Raw genomic sequence first — 19,120 nt, 5'->3', positions numbered from 1 at the left:
TCAAGGACACCTTTATGTGTTTTAGTGAGAAGTCTAATCAGTTTGACTTGTTAGGTTCAAGTTCCAAGGTCGTAACCTTAGCTCTCTGTCACTAGCCGTTGGTGTATCAGCTTCACGTCGGGAGCTTTCAGCTCTCGACTTTCAGTTTCTTATTTTCAGTTTATGTTTAGTATTCTTTCTTATTTTCTTGTGATTGTTATTAGCCTCGGTTTTGCTGACTGTGATCTCCGAGTACCCACGTCATCATTTTTAATTTTTTATTTATTTATGTATTATTTGCTACTACGACAGTCTCATTTGTCTAACGTATCAGATAAGTTTACATTATTGTTTACTTTCCAATATGTGCTTTGTTATTTCTCCCATTTGTAACTTCGTTGCATGTTGTTTTTGGTCCGTGATGATGACTATAATGTCATTGTAGACTTTTTTGTTTTTGGTTTTACGTTTTTGTTGTTGTTGTTTGTTACGTTATATTTGTTGGTTTACCTTTTGTTTCGGTGATTATGACTATAGTGTCACTGGAGAACGTTTGTGGTTTTGTTACATGATTTTTTTTTTCTAAAAATATTGTTGTTGTTTGTTATTTGTTTTTCAGTTGTTTACCTTTTGGGTCGGTGATGATGACAAGAGTGTCATCGGAGAACGTTTGTGGTTTTGTTGCATGATTTTTGGCTACAAATTTTTGTTGTTGTTTGTTTTTCAGTTGTTTACCTTATGGGTCGGTGATGATGAATTGATGGCTATAACGTCATTAGAGACTATTTAATTTAGAGTTTGTGTTTATGGTCTACAATGATTTTCTTAGGCTTTTGTTCTTGGTTGTTTCATGTTTTTCAGTTGGTGATGATGACAATAATGTCATTGGAAGCTTTATTGTTTTTGGTTTATGGTATTTTGTTTACACAAAAACCAATTTGTTTAAAAATTAAATTTGGTTTGTAATTTGTAAAAAGAATTAAAATGAATTACAATAGCATATATTCACCCAAATACAAATTATTTGCTTTATACTAGTTGCATCAATTATTAAAAACTTAAATATAATAGTTGTAAACTAAACAAAAAATATATACTTAAAAAATTCGGATATTTTATCGGGTATTTAAAGAAACCGATATCGGGTATAGGGTAAGATCGGGTTCGGGTAGATGGTACGACCGGTTCCAAATATTTTTTTTGGCATAGATCGGGTACGGTTTCAGGTATAAGTATTGAACTTAAAATGTGTATTCTATTTCGGGGTTTTTTTTTTCAGATTCTATTCCAAATGCGGGTCCTTTGTGCACCTCTATCTAAGAGCACCTCAAGTTTGAGAGTTACGAGTTCATGGGCTTGGCTATATAAGAAACTCTATCTTTTTAAGAAAACTATGGAAACCCATTGTGAACCATTGATTAGCTTACATCAAACTTGATCAATGGCTATGATTATTTTGGTATGAATAAAATTAAAAAGAAATAAAAGTACTGCAATTTAGTACCAGTGAAGGGCATTTTCGGAAGTCAACAAAGACATTGGAAAACAGAAATCACTGCCATGCAGTAGCCGTCTAATCAAGAACTGCAAACAAAATTCAAATTTTTTTCTTCTTTATGTTCAACCCATTATACTCATTACTCCCATGTTCATGTTTCTCTCTCGTCCAAAAAGAAACATTGAAAACCTACTTCCGGAACCCTAACACAGAAGCCGATAGTGTCCAACTTGGAGAATGAGGAAGTCGTTCATAATATTGTCGTCGTCGGTGAAGCTGAAACGATTAAGGAAGATTCAGACTTCAATTAAAAGGTTAGTTGTTGTAATCGGTCATGTAAAAGGTGGTTTTGTTCAACCGATTTATAGGAAAATGGCACCTGAGTCCGTTTTCTTTTATATATGTAGGACTTCGAAACACAGATTAGGGCAAAAAAGGTCTGAGAGCCGTAGTGTTGTGATTATATCCGACGAACCCAAGCCAGGACCTTCCAAACAACAATCTGACTTTGGTCCGACCCAACGGGAGTTAGGTTAGAATTGTTATGTCTCTAAACCTTTAACATAGTTCAAGGTGATCTATATATGGATAGTGTGTTGGATAAGAAATTGTGCATAACAGAATTTTGTTGGCTGCCTTGCAGTGTATGATGATACCGATAGTGTGTCACCAAGCCATGGGAAAAGACGGAAAATAGGTAACGGTTAACCAGTAATATTGTTTATAATTTGTATAATGTCTTGTTGGACTAATCGTTTTCGTTACGAATCTATCGGTGCTAAATGAAGCTTGTGTGGAAAGCAAACGGGGACATAACAAAAATCACAATGGTAAGTTCCTTTTGTTACAATAGTGGCTAATTGCGTATCCAGTTAAATCTGAGTAACATGTTTGAAACTGTAGGGAAGAAAAGCATTGCCGGAGATAGTTCTGGGTGTGGAAATAAAAGAAAACGTGGTTAGTTAAATATTGTTGGCTTTGATTAACATGTGTTAATTGGGCATGACCTTGAAAATTCACTAACATGTGATAATTGGCAGGGGAAAAGAACAGTGCCGATGATAATTCTGGCAATGTAATGCGAAGAAACCGTGGTTAGTTATTTTTGTAAGCCCTTCAAATTTTTGGATGTTACAAATGAAAAATTGTTACATGTTTTAACGTAGCTAATCAATGTTACTGTTTGAGTTAGAAAGATGTTGTCATAGGTGGTTGTAAAGTAGACTAATTTTTTGGGTTGTTGTGGTTTCGTATAAAATGTTATTTCAGTAAGTAGGGCAGAAGTGACGGCTACATCGAAGGGTGGGACGTTAAGGACCAAAAAGAAGAAGGGTTCGGAGGACAATGGGAAAGGTGAAGCAGGGAAACCAAAGGTAGTTGGTAACAAACCGGAAAAGGTTCAGAAAGCCCGTAAGCGAGCAAAGAAGGATGAATTTCCAGGTATAAGGACAAGATCTGCACCACTGCAGTTTTATAAGTGTGTACGGGCATTGACAGAACAACAACGTGACGCAGTCCGGCAAATGGGCTTTGGTCGTTTGCTAACTTTCAATGTTGATGGTTTGCCGGCGAAGTTAGGTTATTTTGTTATGAACAATTTTAGTCCCGATAAAATGGTGATATGTACGCCTGCCGGTGATATCAAGGTGAACAGGAAAGTGATACATAAGTTATTAGGGATTCCGACTGGTGGACAAAAGATTAGTTCGATTGATAAGCTGCCGATGCTGATTGATGCCATTGCGGATTGGAGGGCTAGATACCCGGGTGTAATGGTGCCTCCAACAAAGATGGTGAAAATGATAGATGAGTCCGATGGCGAAGACAGTTTTGATTTCAGGATGGATTTTGTAATGTGTTTTGTGGCAGTGCTGGTTGATTGTCATAAACAAGTTGTTTACGGGAAGAAATCTTAGAGTATCTGGATGACGAAATGGACTTTGCAACAATAGACTGGTGTGACCTGGTTGTAGATAAGCTGAGAACTTGTAAAGATACCTGGAATCGGCTTGACCCACAAAGTTTCTTCGTTGGTCCTCTCACGATTCTGATGGTAAGTGTACTTTTAATTATTTTAGATAATTAACATGTGTTAGAATACTTTATTATTTCCGGGCTGAACGGATCGTTGTTTCTTGTAGTTGTTGTACGTTGATAGCATTGAGTGCACGGGGACGGAGGTAGACAGTGCGGTGTGTCCTTTAGCTTTTTGGAACTTGAAAAGATTGCGAGAGAGAGAAAGGCTTGAAATACTTGCTGGTGGGTTTGGACTAGGACGGTTTAAAGGATTAACACGTCCCAGAAACTATAATATGGAACACTGGGCAAGTAAAGAGGTAAAGTTATATGCTCTAACATGTGTTTTTTTACAATTAGTATATAATCTTGGTATCAAAATGTTGAAAAACTATTTTCAACAGGAGAGGTTGACGATAGTACGACAGTTAATAAATGTCACAAAGAAGAACAAAGTCAAAATTGAGGGTATGTTAGAATCTCTATTGGTGGAGAGCCATGAAGACGAGGAAGTACAAACGTTGACGGCAACGTTTGAAAGTATGTTTGAGAAGAAAGTTAGTGAAAGTGAGGATCACGATGAAGCGGTAGGTTTAGCGTCACACAAGATCAATTCGGTCTTGGAAGATTTGAGAAATGATGAAAGAATTCACATCAACGAGGGAGAGAACGCTGGTTAGTAACTGTTATTCTTTGTGTTATTTAGTTTAATAATTTGGAATCCATTTATCATTGTGCAAACGATTTCGTAGGGGATGGCGTGGATGACGATTTTTCGGATGGGTCGCCAATAGCGAGCTTGTACAGGAAGTCACTTATCCGACAAAACAAAAAAATCAGTAAAAGTAGATTGAAAGCAGTAGGATCTTCAACAATAGACTTTGATGCCCCAGAAGGTGTGTTGATAATGTTTATGAAATGAACACTGAACCACGTGTTAATGTGATACCTGTTGTGTTGGTTATCATTCTTAAAGTGATCACTGTAACACATTTTACGGTGTGGCAACCTGTATTGATTGACATATTTTTTTGGGGTTGCAGCTGATGTTGCGGGCCAATCAATCGTAGATGATGGTGGAAAATACTATGCTGAAAAGATGGAAAATGGTGGAAAGTCGGGTCAGGTGAGGAGATCTGCTAGACTCGGGAAGTTAAAGCATGTTACTGAGATAGAAGAAGGGTTTGTGACCCCAAAAAGAAGAAAGACAAATATGAAGTTTGGTGGACAATACACGGATGGTGGCAAAGAAAAAGGTAAAGTGTTACATGTATTACCACTTTAAGAGTACGTTTATAGCGCGAAAAGAGTTTATGTCCCTGTACTATAGGTTATGGAATGAAATGTGTAGTCTAACACATGTTAATGTGATAACGATCGTAAAGTTTAACATTTTATTGTGGTTGCAGCTGATGTTGCGGGGGAATCAAGCGTACTTGCTGATGGAACTGAGAGTACCGGAGCGCTGGAAGAAGGTGGTATGCCGTTGCGGGTAAGGAGATCTCCCCGTCTGAATAAGTTAAAGGATGCTCCTGAAATGGAAGCAAGCTTTGTAACCCCCGAATTGCTGGAAGACAAATATAAAGATTGATGGGGAAAAATGGATGATGGCAACGAATCAGGTAAACTGTAACATGTGTTACCAGTTTCATCATACATTTAGATTTAGAAGTACACGTTGACGGTGACGCGTAGTTTGTTGCTCGTTAAAATTTATTACCCTCTAATATGCGTACGTGTCTGAAACCCATTTATTATTTCTGTGATGTTATAGAGTTCAACAAGACTGAGAAGCAACGGGAAGAGAGAGAACTGGGGTTTAGTGAAGTTGGGGAAGAAACAAATCAAGTCGTCGAAGGTGATAAGATTGTTCATGATGCTGGTAATTCAAGTGGAAGTGACTGTATTATTGGTGGGGCCGAAGAAAATAAAGGAGCAGGAAGCGGGGATAAAAGTGATGCTGAAGAAGTACATAAGCCGTTGGGTTTAATGCGTGCAATACTGCGTATTAAAGCAGCAGAAGTGCATGGTGCACGTGGTAGTTCCCGTACCCTTTGAGAATGTCTGATTTTAAAAGTGTGTTGTATTACTTTATTCGTTTTAACGTGGGTCATCTTGTTTTGACAGATGACCGTGGTTCGGAGATACAGTTTGTTAGTAAAGATGAATATAGAGTGGATACAGACAATAAAGTGGTTGCGAATGACAATGATCACCAGAACACCGATCTAGAAGCGAATGACGCCAAAAAGGATGAGATTTACGAAGCACGGTTTATCTGTGATCAAGAGGTAGCCAAAATGGTCGAGATGGAGGTTAAGGATAGCGAACAGGTTGAAGGGAATGAGAATGAAGGTAATCTTCGGAAACTGTTTTATTTGTTTAGCCATGTTTAGCCATGTCTAATTTATTCGAAAATGTTTATGCAACTTCAGATAGTAAGATTGAGAATGAAGTTGGGTCTGCAGCTGATGGAAGTAAAGAAGAGAGTGGTGGCGTCGTGTTTGCATCTGTGGAAGGTGCTGTTAATGATAAGGACGAACATGTGGTTCTGGATGGCAAAGGCAAGGGGGCTGTTGATGAGTGTGACCATGATTTTAACGGTAATTATTTATGCAGCTTCTGGTACTAAGTTGTGCATGAGATGTGATAAGAATGTTTTATGCAGCTGAAAAAGGTAATATTGAGCATGATGGGATGCATTCAACTGATGTAAATATGCAAGGGTGAAGTAGCGCGGTGGTAGACTCTGTCGCGGGCGCAGCTTCCGATAAGGGCCAGGATGTCGAGGGTAAAGGGAAAGAGGCTGAAGAGGTGTGGCAGCCGGAAAAGAACGGTAAAGATTTTCATGCTCTAACATGTGTTAACTGCTTCCCTACCTGTATCATTTAGTGAGTTAACATGTGTTAATCATATACACAGTGTGCGAAGCCGATCCGTTTTTTGATGAACGGAATTTAGATGGCCCCAATTGGAGTCTTGGAATGACACAAATTGGGGGTGAATTGGACGTGTCACAGAAAATCGGTACGATAGAGCATTAAACAAAATCAGTATTGATGGGTTAGTAGGAGTCATCTATAATATACTTATTTGCATCAAACGTGCAGGTTGCACAAGTGGGAAGGTGGATGAGATGGCTCGGACAGAAACAGTGCTGGAGCGTTCCGGTGAGCTGAAATACATTCATTTACTGTGAAAAGTGTTATATTCGTTACTGCGTTACGTGAGTTATTTATTTTATATGTTTTAGGCGATATGGAGGCTACCACAGACTTGAGTATGGTTATAATGGTAGAACCAGTTAGCTCCTATGACCCGGCCATTGCAATCCACAAAGGGCAAACTGGTCTGGAATTTTGTGGGGGTGATATGAATGAGGTGGAGGACAATATGCCGCTTGCAAACCGTGTGCGTATGTTGGCTGAGTTGGGGGCCCAAAAAAGGAAGCTCCCTTTTCGAGAGAAAGTGGCAGCGGAACCAAACAGATCACCTTACTATATAAGGTCTGTTGACATGGGTCAGCCAATAACTAAGAAGGAGGCAAATCTGTGGGAGTACATATATGCTGATGAAAGCCCATTGCACTTTTTAAATGGGCATTCTCGTAGGAAGCGGGCAATGGAGGCAAACGTGTAAGTAGAACTCGAACGTGGTTTATTGTTTTATAATAATAGTGTAAACCATGAACCAAGTTCCACACTAGTTAATTCATTATATTTTGATTTTTTCCGCAGGAGGGAACAGGGTTCGTCGTCGGTTGTTGATGTAGATAGTCCGATACACATGGCTGTGTAAGTAGGGGGGTCACCGTAGCAAAAATTAGTTAAATAAAAAATAACATGTGTTAAAGTATGCAATTTAATTTATAATTTGTACATCTGAAACCAGGGAGTTGCTGTTTAGAAGCCCTACCCATGTAGAAGCGTCTCGGGCTATGTTCAAGAGTTTAAACGTTGGCAATGAGGTCTCAGATGGTATTATCGACTGTTGGGCGGACGTGCTAAACTTCCAAGAGAAACGGAAATCACGGGAGGCTTACAGTAGGCAATTCTTTGGTACTAAAGTTGTGGTGAGTGTCATGTATATACAGATTACAGTGTGGCGACTTTTTGACCTTATTAATTTCTCTGTTGTGCTTAAAGTTTCCGTGGATGCTAACAACTGAGGAAGGTGGAGTCGAGGCGCGGATGCACAAGTTTCGGCTTGGAATAAAAGGTGCGGTTAACAGCGGTGAAAATGTTCCTGACTTTCGAAATCACGACATTATTTTCTTCCCGATATTGGATCACAAACACTTTTGCTTGCTAGTGTTTGAGTTACGCGACCCCAGAATTTATGTCGTTGATAATGACAAAGCCCGCCAAGGTCAGTTGATAGAAGATAGTGTCTACTGCGGGTTTCACTGCATACGATCTGGGCTTGGTTATGCGATAACCAATCCATGCCCAATACTACATCGAAACCGGCTAATTTGAAGGGTAGCAGGGATAGAGGAAAAGAGTGGTTCCTAATGGATATAGCACATCCATCTAACACAGTCGAGACTGTTTCTAAGGTACCATCTGCTACTACCTCATACTTTGCACTAAGGGCTTTAACAGGCAATCCTAACAGTTCGCAGAACTTACTATCCACAAAAGACTTATCTGCCCCAGAATCAAATAATACTCTTGCGAAAACGTCATTAATGAGAAACGTACCAGTTATGACGTTATCGTTCTGGATGGCCTCTTGAACATTCATTTGAAAGACCCTGGCATTGGTCTTCTTTCCTTCTTCCGCCTTCTTGGCATTCTTTGGGCAGTTAGTCTTGATGTGCCCCTTCTCGTTGCAACTGAAACAAGTTGCATCCTTTAACTTCTTGCACTCAAGAGTCCGGTGTTCAGAGGACTTGCATATCCCACACATCTTAGACTAGGATTTCTGTTCAAACCTGCACCTCCCAAAATGGTGCTTTTGACAGGTCTTGCACTTGGGCCTATCGCCCGACTGGTGCTCACTCTTTCTTGTCTCAAACCCTCTCTTACCATCACGGTTTCCCCTATGCTTCTTGCTCGATCTACGTGAATTATCATCTTCACGTTTCCTCTTGTCAGACTCCACATTTCTTAAAGCTCTCTGTCTCGCTGCATCCTGAGTGAGAGACAGAGACAAGTCAGTGACAGATCGAAATGTAACTGGTCGCGAGGCCTTCACACTGGCCTTGATCTCTGGGGCCAAACCCCCAATAAAACGCGCGATCCTTTTAGGTTCAGGGGTTACCAGATAAGGAACCAATCTGGATAGGGTGTTGAAACTGGTGAGGTATGCCTGGCAATCAAGGTTCTTCATAACCAAGTATAGGAAATCGGATTCTATACGCTCAACCTCATGCTGAGGGCAGTAGTTTTCCTTGATAAGAGCAACAAACTGCTCCCAAGACATGCTATACAGAGTAGCCTTTCCAGAAGCCTGGATCAATGCTCCCCACCAGGCTAGAGCCTCACCTTTGAAGGGCTGGGATGCAAACTTCACCATATCCCTCTCAGCACATCCACTGATGTCTACCACCGTCTCAATTTCATCAAGCCATGTCATACAATCAACTGCCCCTTTCTCCCCAGTAAACTCCCTAGGTTTACATGACACAAAGTACTTATACGTGCAACCTTTAGCACGTGGGGCTTCATCAACCACAAGCTTCTTGGGGTGAACACTGTTTTCATTTGAGGAATGACGATCCTCATCTTTCTTAGGTTTGGGAGGAGTAGGTGGCGGCTTGTTGCGAATCTCAGAATGATTCTTTGGTTTCGCATGCGGTGCAGACAGAGTTCTACTGCGGGTTTCACTGTACTCACTGTATTGTCGCGCTAAGGCTTTCTCAACCGCTTCATTCACAATTGCTTTTAATTCGGCACTAGTCACTAGGAACTTTGCATCATCACGGTTCTCCACCGGATGGCTATTGGCTTCCTCTGATCTGGTCATGTAGCTTCAACGCTACATATAATTAATAGACAAGGTTTTCACTTAAAGGCTCTTTATAGTATTTTATGTTTTATTAACCAAGGTTTTAAATTGCCATTTTAGGTTAATTTATTAAAACATTGGGATGTTGTTATCATCCTATAATACTCTTATTATTAGCACATAAGGCCTAGTCACAAGGACAATTAGGATATTTAATAACCAAGATTTTACAGTATCTAGGTGTTTTAGGTCGAATCATAGTTCTCTACCATTAATTAACAGGGAGCCATAAGCTACCACTATCCTTAGTCACGGAGGACATTTAATTATTGCCCACAGGCACTTCACTTTCAAAGAAGTGGTTAAATAATTTAAGGGAATTTAAAATTAATCCTTTATGATATATGGCCTGTGTGACTTTACTGATTCACAGTTTGCCAAGAACATTAACATACTAGATGTTAATAATTGGAATCTATTATGTGGGTTATACCATTTTGACCAGGTTTGAATAACACAAAGGCTAGGTTTTACCTCTAAGATTCTTTTAATAATTAACGCAGAATAGTCCTAATTTGAGATGTTAATTATGGATCTTAACCTAATTATGGAACTACCATCTTGGCCTTGTTTTATTATAAGGCTAGGTCTTGGTTCACTTTAGATTTTACCAATTAATTATAATGGTAGATCCTTTTAAGTATTTCATTTATTTTCATAATTTATGCATGCAATTAATAAAAATGAAAACTTAACTTAAACATCCCATAAATTGTTTTAAATCAGTACAATAATTGCCCAAACGGGACTTCTACTAAAAATAAATGAAAATGCCCACGCAGGGGCGGGAAACAAGAACAAACCCACGCAGGGGTTAACTAACCAAACTTGCTCACGCATGAGCAGAATACAAACCACAAGCTCACGCAGGAGCTGAATACTGGAATAACAAGTCCACGCAGGGACTGAATTACATCATAAATATATAACAAGGGTTTTTAATGACCCCTCCTCTTTGACTTCCCCTTTTGCAGGTCTGACAGCCCTTTGAAGAAACCTTGCCGCTCTCTGCGGTCTTCATGAACCTCTTGTTCAACTTGGTTCAGCCTCTCTAGAACTTCCTGCTGAATCTGTGGCTGCGGCGGCTGATACACCGGCGGAGGAGGTGGCTGATGCAGGTACCCATAAGTCGGGTAACCAGTAGTCCATGTCCCTCCATATGGTCCTTCAGGGTGAAGGGCATTGTAATCCCGAGCTACTTGGTATGGATCTACCTCCGCATAACCGTAGTTGTAGTTGTAGTGGGTGTGCGCTGGCTGCTCGAATGGGTTGTATGCTGCTGACCCAGCATACGCAGGAATTGGGTTATCGAAACCCAAAGGTGGTACCACAGGTACTGAGTTAACATCTGGTATAGGGCTCGACGGACCACCATTATATGGGTCCTCTTCCTCCTGAAGTGGCGGATAATGGCTGCCACTTGATGGCTGGGGAGTACTGATTCGAACTCCACCTCGCACAGACATCCGTGCATTAGACCTTCTCCGCCTCGGTGGCTCTGGAGGCGGCTGCTGCTCTACTGGCGGTGGTGGCGGTGGCGTGACTGCCACAAACTGTTGACCAACTGAAGGATCCTGATGCTGCTGATGATGCGAGTGTTCAGACGGGGTGAAGTACCAATCGTACTGGTTGAACCTTTCCATAAAACTGTCTGGTCCGCTATATGGCGATCCATGAAATGATGACCCATCTGAGATCTCAATGGGATGATTCGGCGTTCCTGATGCAGGTTCCACGGGGTCGGTATCCTCATCCATGTCGTTCTCCCCTGAAAAGTGGTCTTCCGGTCCAAATGGGTTGAAACCCACGGGTTCTGGCAGAATGTTAGCCGGGTTAAATCGGCTTTGGAAAACGGGTGTTGGGTCGCCAAAAGAATGATGAGAATTGGATCTCTGAAGAGGTATGAAAGCTGGTGGCTGGTTGTTGGGCTCGTTTTCTGAATGGGGCCCAAATGAGTGTTGGTACGAAGGAGAGGAACTAAGGGATACCGATCGCCTTCCTGGTTCGACATAGAGCCTCCATGGCTCTTGCGGGCTCGTGCTCATGGTGATAGATGGAGTACGTCGATGCGACGGCCCGGCCTCGTGATCATGGCCTGACACGGGTCCTTTGCCTCTACCGCGAAGGAATCTTGGTGGCATGATGACCTGCATACAATATTTAGATAACAACAACAATATAATAAAAGACTCAAAATAAAACAAAGCAGAGTTTGTCCTATGTTCAATGTCTAGACTTGGAACTCGAAGAATGTGCAATTTGTGCACTAAGATTAAACACAAAAGGCTAGTGTTTAATTCACTCAGTGTTGGCTCTGATACCAACCTGTCACACCCCTAATTTCCACGTGTCACCGGTGGGCCCGGTGGGGGATTACGTGACGTAGTTGATATCATCATATGTCAAACAACACAAATTATAATGCACAGCGGAAGCAAATGAAAATAGATTTATTTCAACTATTAATTGTAATATCAAGTATCACAACCAGTCAAAATAGATCCACAGGCGGATCGAAAATAAAGAGAAAGAAATTGTTCAACAGATATATGCATCCCAAAAGCTTGCGAGACTCTACGATGCTAAGGAGAAACCAGCCTATTGCGTATAGCACCTGCACTTAATCTTTTTGGGGAAAATACGTCAGTTTGCACTGGTAAATACAATTTAACTGACTCATTTTGAAAACATTTGAAAAATTGGTTTTAAATGCACAAGGCACAAAACATTTTTATAACTTGGGAATAATTAAGCAGAGTTAAACTTGTAAAAGATTTACATGTTTGTTAACCGTTCAGTCGCCCGAGTCGTATTGGGTTTAAGGTTAAATGACACACCACATGGTATAAGTCCGCGGTGGGAAGCCAACGTTAATACCTTAAAATAATGGACATAATACCGGGTGTACGCCTACACCCGGGTGTCAAGGTCGTGGCCAAAAATGATGCCAAGGATATCCGGGACATGGTCATTAAGCTCCCAAAGGCATAAAAACAAACAACACCAAGTTTTTAAACGGGTCACATTGATAATACCCAACTACTAATGAGATGGGGTCAATTGCCCGACCAAGCGATATTTTATATACCGTACCCCCAAGCCCGTATAAGGGAAAATAAGTTAAAAGTATTTACCTGAGCAAGTATAACCACAATTTCAAAAATGCACGTGTCTTTTACTGGGCTCCTATTCTGGAACGAAGGTTATAATAACCTATTAGAATCCTAACGGGTCTTTAATATAGCCTAAGCCTAGACCGGTTAGTTTCAAAGAGTAAATATGGTTTAATCGCGAGGAATGCGAAAACCGGGGAGGAATGTGATTTAGACCCTACAAGCTTGGATACTTGTATAATATGGGTAAACTAAACATATTCTGAATTTAGAGACTTAGATGATACGGTTTGACCCGTTTCGGCTAATATGCGTGAACTAGTCACATAAGCCGATCCGAACGCGAAAGTGCGTAACGAGTAACCATATAAGCCATATGCAAGTTTCTTGAGATTATATGCACCAAATATATTGTAATATCAGTAAGGTATGTCCAAATATGCCCCAAATGTTTTTAAGCGCCACTTGTGCCTCATAAGGGCATTTTGGTAATTTTACATAGGCTAAAAAAGAAGTAAAAACGGAAAATCTGAATTTCCAACTTTAATCTACTGTTATAATATATATTTTTATAAAATATATCAGTAGGTATTAGACCTTTTATATATAAACTTGTTTTGACATATACTATGTCGTAAAAATGCCTAAAAGGCGATTTGGAGCCATTTCCGGGTTTTAAAAGAAAAGATGATATTTTTATATTTCCCGAAGGCTCAAAATATTATATTTAACATAACAAATCAGTAGAAAAAGGTTTGGGGTCAAAAGGTTATGTAAAACTCATTTTATGACCAAAAAGGGTAAAACCGGCATAAGCCGAATTAAGCTTAGAACCTCTAGTTATGCTTACCCTAAAAATAAATAAAAATCTTTAAAATTCCCAAAATATTATTATATAACAGTGGGTATAAAGTTTTGGTATAAAATTCGGGTTTAAATAGGCTATGCGTTATTTACGCTAATTATTTATTAGGAAAGCTTCTAATTACGCTAATGAGCATAACTCTTAATCTAGACCTCAAACTGACGTCAAATTTTGGGGACAACTTTATATTTCAGTAACTAAGGTGTCTACCCTTTTATATTTTCAAAAATCATGATTTTAGGACATTTGGGCATAATGGTCAAATATGGGCATTTAACGGAAACATGCATACGATCAAGATATCTAATGAACCACATTGTATAATCACAGGGGGATATACTAACATGTTAATAGGTCCAAAAGAAGCTCTAAGGCAGATTTAATCTTGACTAAAACGGGTCAGAACTGAAAGTCAAAGCGAAAGTCAAACTATGCGACTTTCGGCTCCGAACCGGGTCTAAACAGAAAATTGTCGAGTTGAACATGTTGAAACATGTTCTTATACTTATTACCAAGTTATATTAATGTTTAAACAGGTTACATACAACCTACATTGCTAATTATGCGTTAATTCGAAATTAAGCATTCTGTTGACTTTTTATAACTAGCTTTGACTCGACAATTAGCATGCTTAGAGTGGGAATCTGGAAACACCCTTTTAAGGGTTTGTTACCCACTTAATTACCTTCCTAAAGGTATCTTTAATTCGTGATTAGACAAAGCACATTATGCTTAATCACGAAGTCAAACCTTAATTACGACGGTTTGACTTTTACTTAATTAGCTAAGCTAGAAAGGATCAAAGAAGGTTAAGGACACTTACAAGAGTCCTAAGATGGATTAGAGAACCTAAGAAAATGTGTTGGTGATCAGAGGAGCTCCAGAAATTCTTTAGCCAAGGTTCCAAATGAGCAAGAACAAATGAACAAACTTGACCCCTTTATATAGTGAACTAGATGCCTCAAGATCATGCCATGCAACTCTAGGATAGTTACAAGATCATCTCAAATGTCCCTAAGGGTCTATATACTGCCTAGGAAGCCCATAGAATCGAAATTTTACGTTTTAAGTCGGTTAAACGGGCTGGACAGGCAGCTGTCCAAAACATACTGCCAGCGACGGTCTTACGGACCGTAAGCTTGAGGCTTTACGGTCCGTAAGGACCTCTTGCGGACCGTATGCTACATGGGTTACGGTCCGTAACCGACTTTACTGAAACAAGGTTCAGGTGCCCACCTTACGGACCGTAAGCCTAAGGCTTTGCGGTCCGTAACCGATCTATGCGGAACATTCCCAGGTACCCTGCTTACGGACCGTAAGCCAAGGGCCTTGCGGTCCGTAAGCGATGGCCAGAAGACAAAAGTTTGCAAACTTTTAAGTCTTGACCATGCAACCACAAAAATTGAAACATGCATTTCTTTTGTAGCTTGTGGGACCACTTACACAGCCATTGCATGAAGGGAAGACTCTTACATGTTCCCCATTCCATTTAACTCATAAGAGTCTTGAAAATTTGACGGAGATTACCAAGGATGAGTCTTGGATTTTCTTATAAGTTGGCCAAACTATAACAAAACTTATTTACAAGGATTTTTATTTAGATTTAGGAGTAGTAACAACCTATAATTCCATAGCCCTTAATAAAGATGAAACTTTATTTATTTGGGAGCAACCGGTTATCGTATGAGATGATCATCAATTGATTTAAGGATCTTGGGATTTAAAAAAATGTCGGGTCGCTCAGAGGTGATTTAATAACGTGTCGCCCTTGGGTCGTTCAGAGGTATGTTAAATAACATGACGCCCCTTTTTTCAGAAATCCTACCACATATCTCTTTATTTAAATCCGGTTTCTCTGACACGTCTGTCACACATGACACGTGTCTTTATTCTAATGGACAGGAATTTTCGAGGTGTTACACCTACCAGGCATGGAGAAGCGGATGCAAAAGGGGAAGGAAGCATGTGAGGGCCGGTACGGGGTGTGCTACGAAAGAAAAGTGTCTCACAAGAATCGAGAAGACGGGAAAACTGGAGTAGCTTCTGGTGACGATGCTTCAGAAAGCGGAACCAAAAATGTAGCAGATGTAGCTGGTGTGTCGCAAGAAACGTCACGCCATAGGGAACACGTTGTTCTAGAAGCTGAAAAGTTGAAGGGGCTACCGGATGAGTTGGTTAGGTTGCTGACAGATCCAGACCATGAATTATGTGGTTGCCCGTTGTGTCCATACTCACCCGAAACAATCCAGTCCTGGTGTTACCATGACCCATGGGAGAGTGAGCGCAGCCCCTCTCCTCTGTACTTTCATGATGAGGAATTTGCCACACCATGATGAAAAGCTTGTTAGAGATGGAGGATAATAAGGGGTAGTTAGTATGTTGAAAATGGTTGAAGATGTGTTAACCTGATGACCCTATGTTTTAACAAAACGACATACCAATGTCGGTTTGTTGGTATTTTATTATGTTTTTTTTTTGGTAATCGGTTGATGTCATTTCTCGGTAGTCGATCAATGTGTTTTAGACGCGGGGGTGTAACCTATTAGTAGAATGTGTGGTTAAGTTGGCTAGACATGAAGTTTAATTCTATAACCTGATGTGGTTTAATATATAAGCTGTTGGTGTTGTTAACACAGATTGTTTTGATCCTTTCCAGTTAAAAGAACCAAGCATTATGGGGGCTAACATGTGTTAAGCATCTGTTTTTATGCCATTGTAAAAAATAAAAAACAAAAACACAATTATCAATGCAGATAATATTAAGATAAGCCCATTAATAGCAAACAGAGGTCCCCAAAGAAGTAGGGCTACAAACACAAAAGTGGCCAAGTCCATAGAGTTTCTTACAATCCTATTTATAATTAATGGGATCAAAATAGTTCCACCTTCTTACACACATAACAGAGAAGAGCAGGATGATGTCAAAAGACTGTTACATGTGTGTAAGAAGGCCAAAATGAAGAGAGTCTCCCATTACATAGTACTAGAAAACGACAATAAAGATTTTAATCAGAGGGTGAGGCACCAGTGGCGGTCTGCCTTTGTTGTTCAGCAGCTGCCTTTGCTGCTTTCATTGCAGCCACCTTAACGCAGTTGCGTGAGTCGTGGTCGTCGACATACAGACCACACCGCTTGCATAAACGAAGCTGCTTTGGACGTTTTGGTGGTTTTGCCTTTGCCTTCTCACCGGGCCCAGAAATGCGAGTATGAGTACCACATCCTTTATTGCGTGCAACTTCTGGATTAGCAACTTCGACTGGAATGTTGATTGGCTGTCCAACTATTTCTTCCATTTGACCCTCGTTTGATTCATTTTGAATTGTAGACAATGGTTGCTTGGAAAGCACATTGATCTTGAAATCCCTGAGTTGGTCAACCAATTTTGCCAACGAATCCTCATCGGTTCTGGCCACATCAACGCATTCAGTAACGAGGTCGAGGATTTCATTCCGCATAACGGACGGTACGTGTGGGTTGACTCCGTATCGGCTGGAAATTGAAAAAACCTGTTTGGGGAGGGCATCTCAACGCCACCTATCATTTATGTATTGGGGTGGAATCCTTTCAACATTTTTCAATCGATAGACGCAAAAGACATGGCGACACAGATATCCGATACATGTGAAATTCCTGCATGAGCAACTCGTGGATTGGTCTACAGTGTTATACGTAACCTGTTTTGAACATAGACAGCAAAAAAGAAAGCCCTTTAGATCTAACATATGTTAGAGGATGGGTAATAATGAAATTACCTAACATGTGTTACCTGATAGACGTTTGTGATGTTGTTCCTTTTATCCAAATGAGTGACGTCTATCAGAAGACTGGAATTGCTGGACTCGGTTTGGTTTGTGATGTAGCATAAAAACTTCCCTTTAATTATCCCTTTTTGAACTTGCGCGAAAACAGCGTTTGTGTAAATGGCGAACGCGTGCTGTTCTATCGCTAAATCAGTATTGCCAGTGAACATCGTGGATGAGGTTTTGTACTCCGATACACGTTGCCGATATCGTTGGCTGTCTACCCTATTTTCAAAGCACATCATAAATTGTACAAGGGTGTTTGCGCTTGTTGAGTTGACCTTGAAGGCAGCGTTAGAGCTTTCACAGCGTGAAGTGGTCTTCATTAAGCAACACATGGGCAGTTCCCTGAAGTAGGCTGGTACCCAGAGATGTTTGATGTTGTACATGTCATTCAACCAGCTGTGGTCTTGAAGCCCAAATGTTTGTAGGAGGTCATTCCAACGGGACTCAAACGTTTCAGGTTTGATATAAACATTCCAAACCAACCGGTGAATGCAGGACCGAAGATCAGTGTTATCGAGTGTGACAACTCGAACTTTAGACTTGCTTTGATGTAACGTTTCGTGCCTATATGACATTTTGAGTTAATGAATGTTATAATGTTATGTGTCTTATGTGTATGTATGTTATGTGAATGTTACATGAGTTCAAATCGCACAACACTATATCCGAGCGCACAAGCCATTGGGCCACACCTTGTACGCGGATCCACTTGGCAGCCGAGTTGGGCTCGGCCCACTCTCCACTCGCAAACACCAAAACCAAGAGTAGGGGTTTGATTTCATTGTTTTTGCAAAACACATAACACACACAAACCCTACTAGCTCTCCATCTCTCTCTTGTCTTGCTTGGAAACCCGACGGCGAACAACCACCATTCGGATCAAGGATCTCGGCTCACCTTCCCTTTGTTTCAATCCGATCGGTTAGTGTTTGATTATTGGTTGTTGATGTTTTGATATGGGTGCTTATAATAGTCATGCTTGATGATATAAGATACTTGATTAACATGAATGATTATTTGGTTACATGCTTATGAAATCGGTATGGTAGGATGATGTTAATCCGTTGTTATGCTATGTCTCGGGTTGTTAACTTATTGATGATTTATTAATCGGCCCCATGATTGTTAAAATCGGATATGTTTAAGTGTTCTTGATAAGTTGTTCTTGAGTATTTGATTGGATATTAGCATGCTATGAAACTGTTGATTGATGATTATGAACATGTTGAATATGGAATGATAATTGATTTGATCTGATTTTCGAAACTGCCATAGATGTTTGCTAGAATCACGGAATGATTGTTATGGAAATCTGTTACAATTGACCATCCACACGGTTGCGGGTCGAGACCGGCAACTGTTGCGACTCGGAACCACAATACTAACACAAACAGCACAAGTCGTAACCGAGGTTGCGAGTCCTGTTGCGACTCGTAACCGGACCATGACAAGCCGAAACCACTGTTGCGACTCGTAATCTCCTATTGCGACTCGAGATCACCGGCTGCGACTCGAGACCCATTAGTTCGCACACACTGATTGGACCTACACTGTCACGGGCCCAATCTATTGGGCCAAGTAATTGGACTGTTTACATATCAGCTATTGGACTGCTTATGTTAATTGGGCCGAGACCTTTATGATTGGACTCGTATAAGTTGGGTCGGGTATAGTTCGGGCTTAGATATTTGAATCACACAAGTGGTGTTTATGACATATTGACCGTTTACGTGCATGCGTGTTTACTATGATACATATGTGCATTACTCGAACCCAACCTGATTTGTGTGGTAACCCTGTTAGGACGTGGTTGACCACAGTTAGTTCAAGA

General features: G+C 40.5%; 1 protein-coding gene across 1 annotated transcript; it reads right to left on the bottom strand.

The window, feature by feature from the left end:
- Positions 1–10,443: 10,443 nt before the first annotated feature.
- LOC110888898 (extensin-like) lies at positions 10,444–11,646 on the bottom strand. The gene is made up of 2 exons (XM_022136395.1): positions 11,060–11,646; positions 10,444–10,942 (listed from the first exon to the last, which is right to left on the bottom strand). The coding sequence occupies exons 1-2, from the start codon at positions 11,644–11,646 to the stop codon at positions 10,444–10,446; spliced, it is 1,086 nt and encodes a 361-aa protein (XP_021992087.1).
- Positions 11,647–19,120: the final 7,474 nt, after the last annotated feature.

The sequence above is a fragment of the Helianthus annuus genome, chromosome 11 (genome assembly GCF_002127325.2).
Source record: "Helianthus annuus cultivar XRQ/B chromosome 11, HanXRQr2.0-SUNRISE, whole genome shotgun sequence".
NCBI classification, from domain to species: domain Eukaryota; kingdom Viridiplantae; phylum Streptophyta; class Magnoliopsida; order Asterales; family Asteraceae; genus Helianthus; species Helianthus annuus.
Note: the sequence above shows the minus strand (reverse complement) of the source record. Positions and strands in the feature narration are given on the sequence as shown.

Excerpts from the sequence above, each read along its gene's own strand:
- LOC110888898 (XM_022136395.1), bottom strand. The coding sequence starts at position 11,646 with ATGCCACCAAGATTCCTTCGCGGTAGAGGCAAAGGACCCGTGTCAGGC. Across the intron at positions 10,943-11,059 it reads GATCCTTCAGTTGGTCAACA|TACTCCCCAGCCATCAAGTG; the intron begins GTTTGTGGCAGT and ends AGTTCGAATCAG.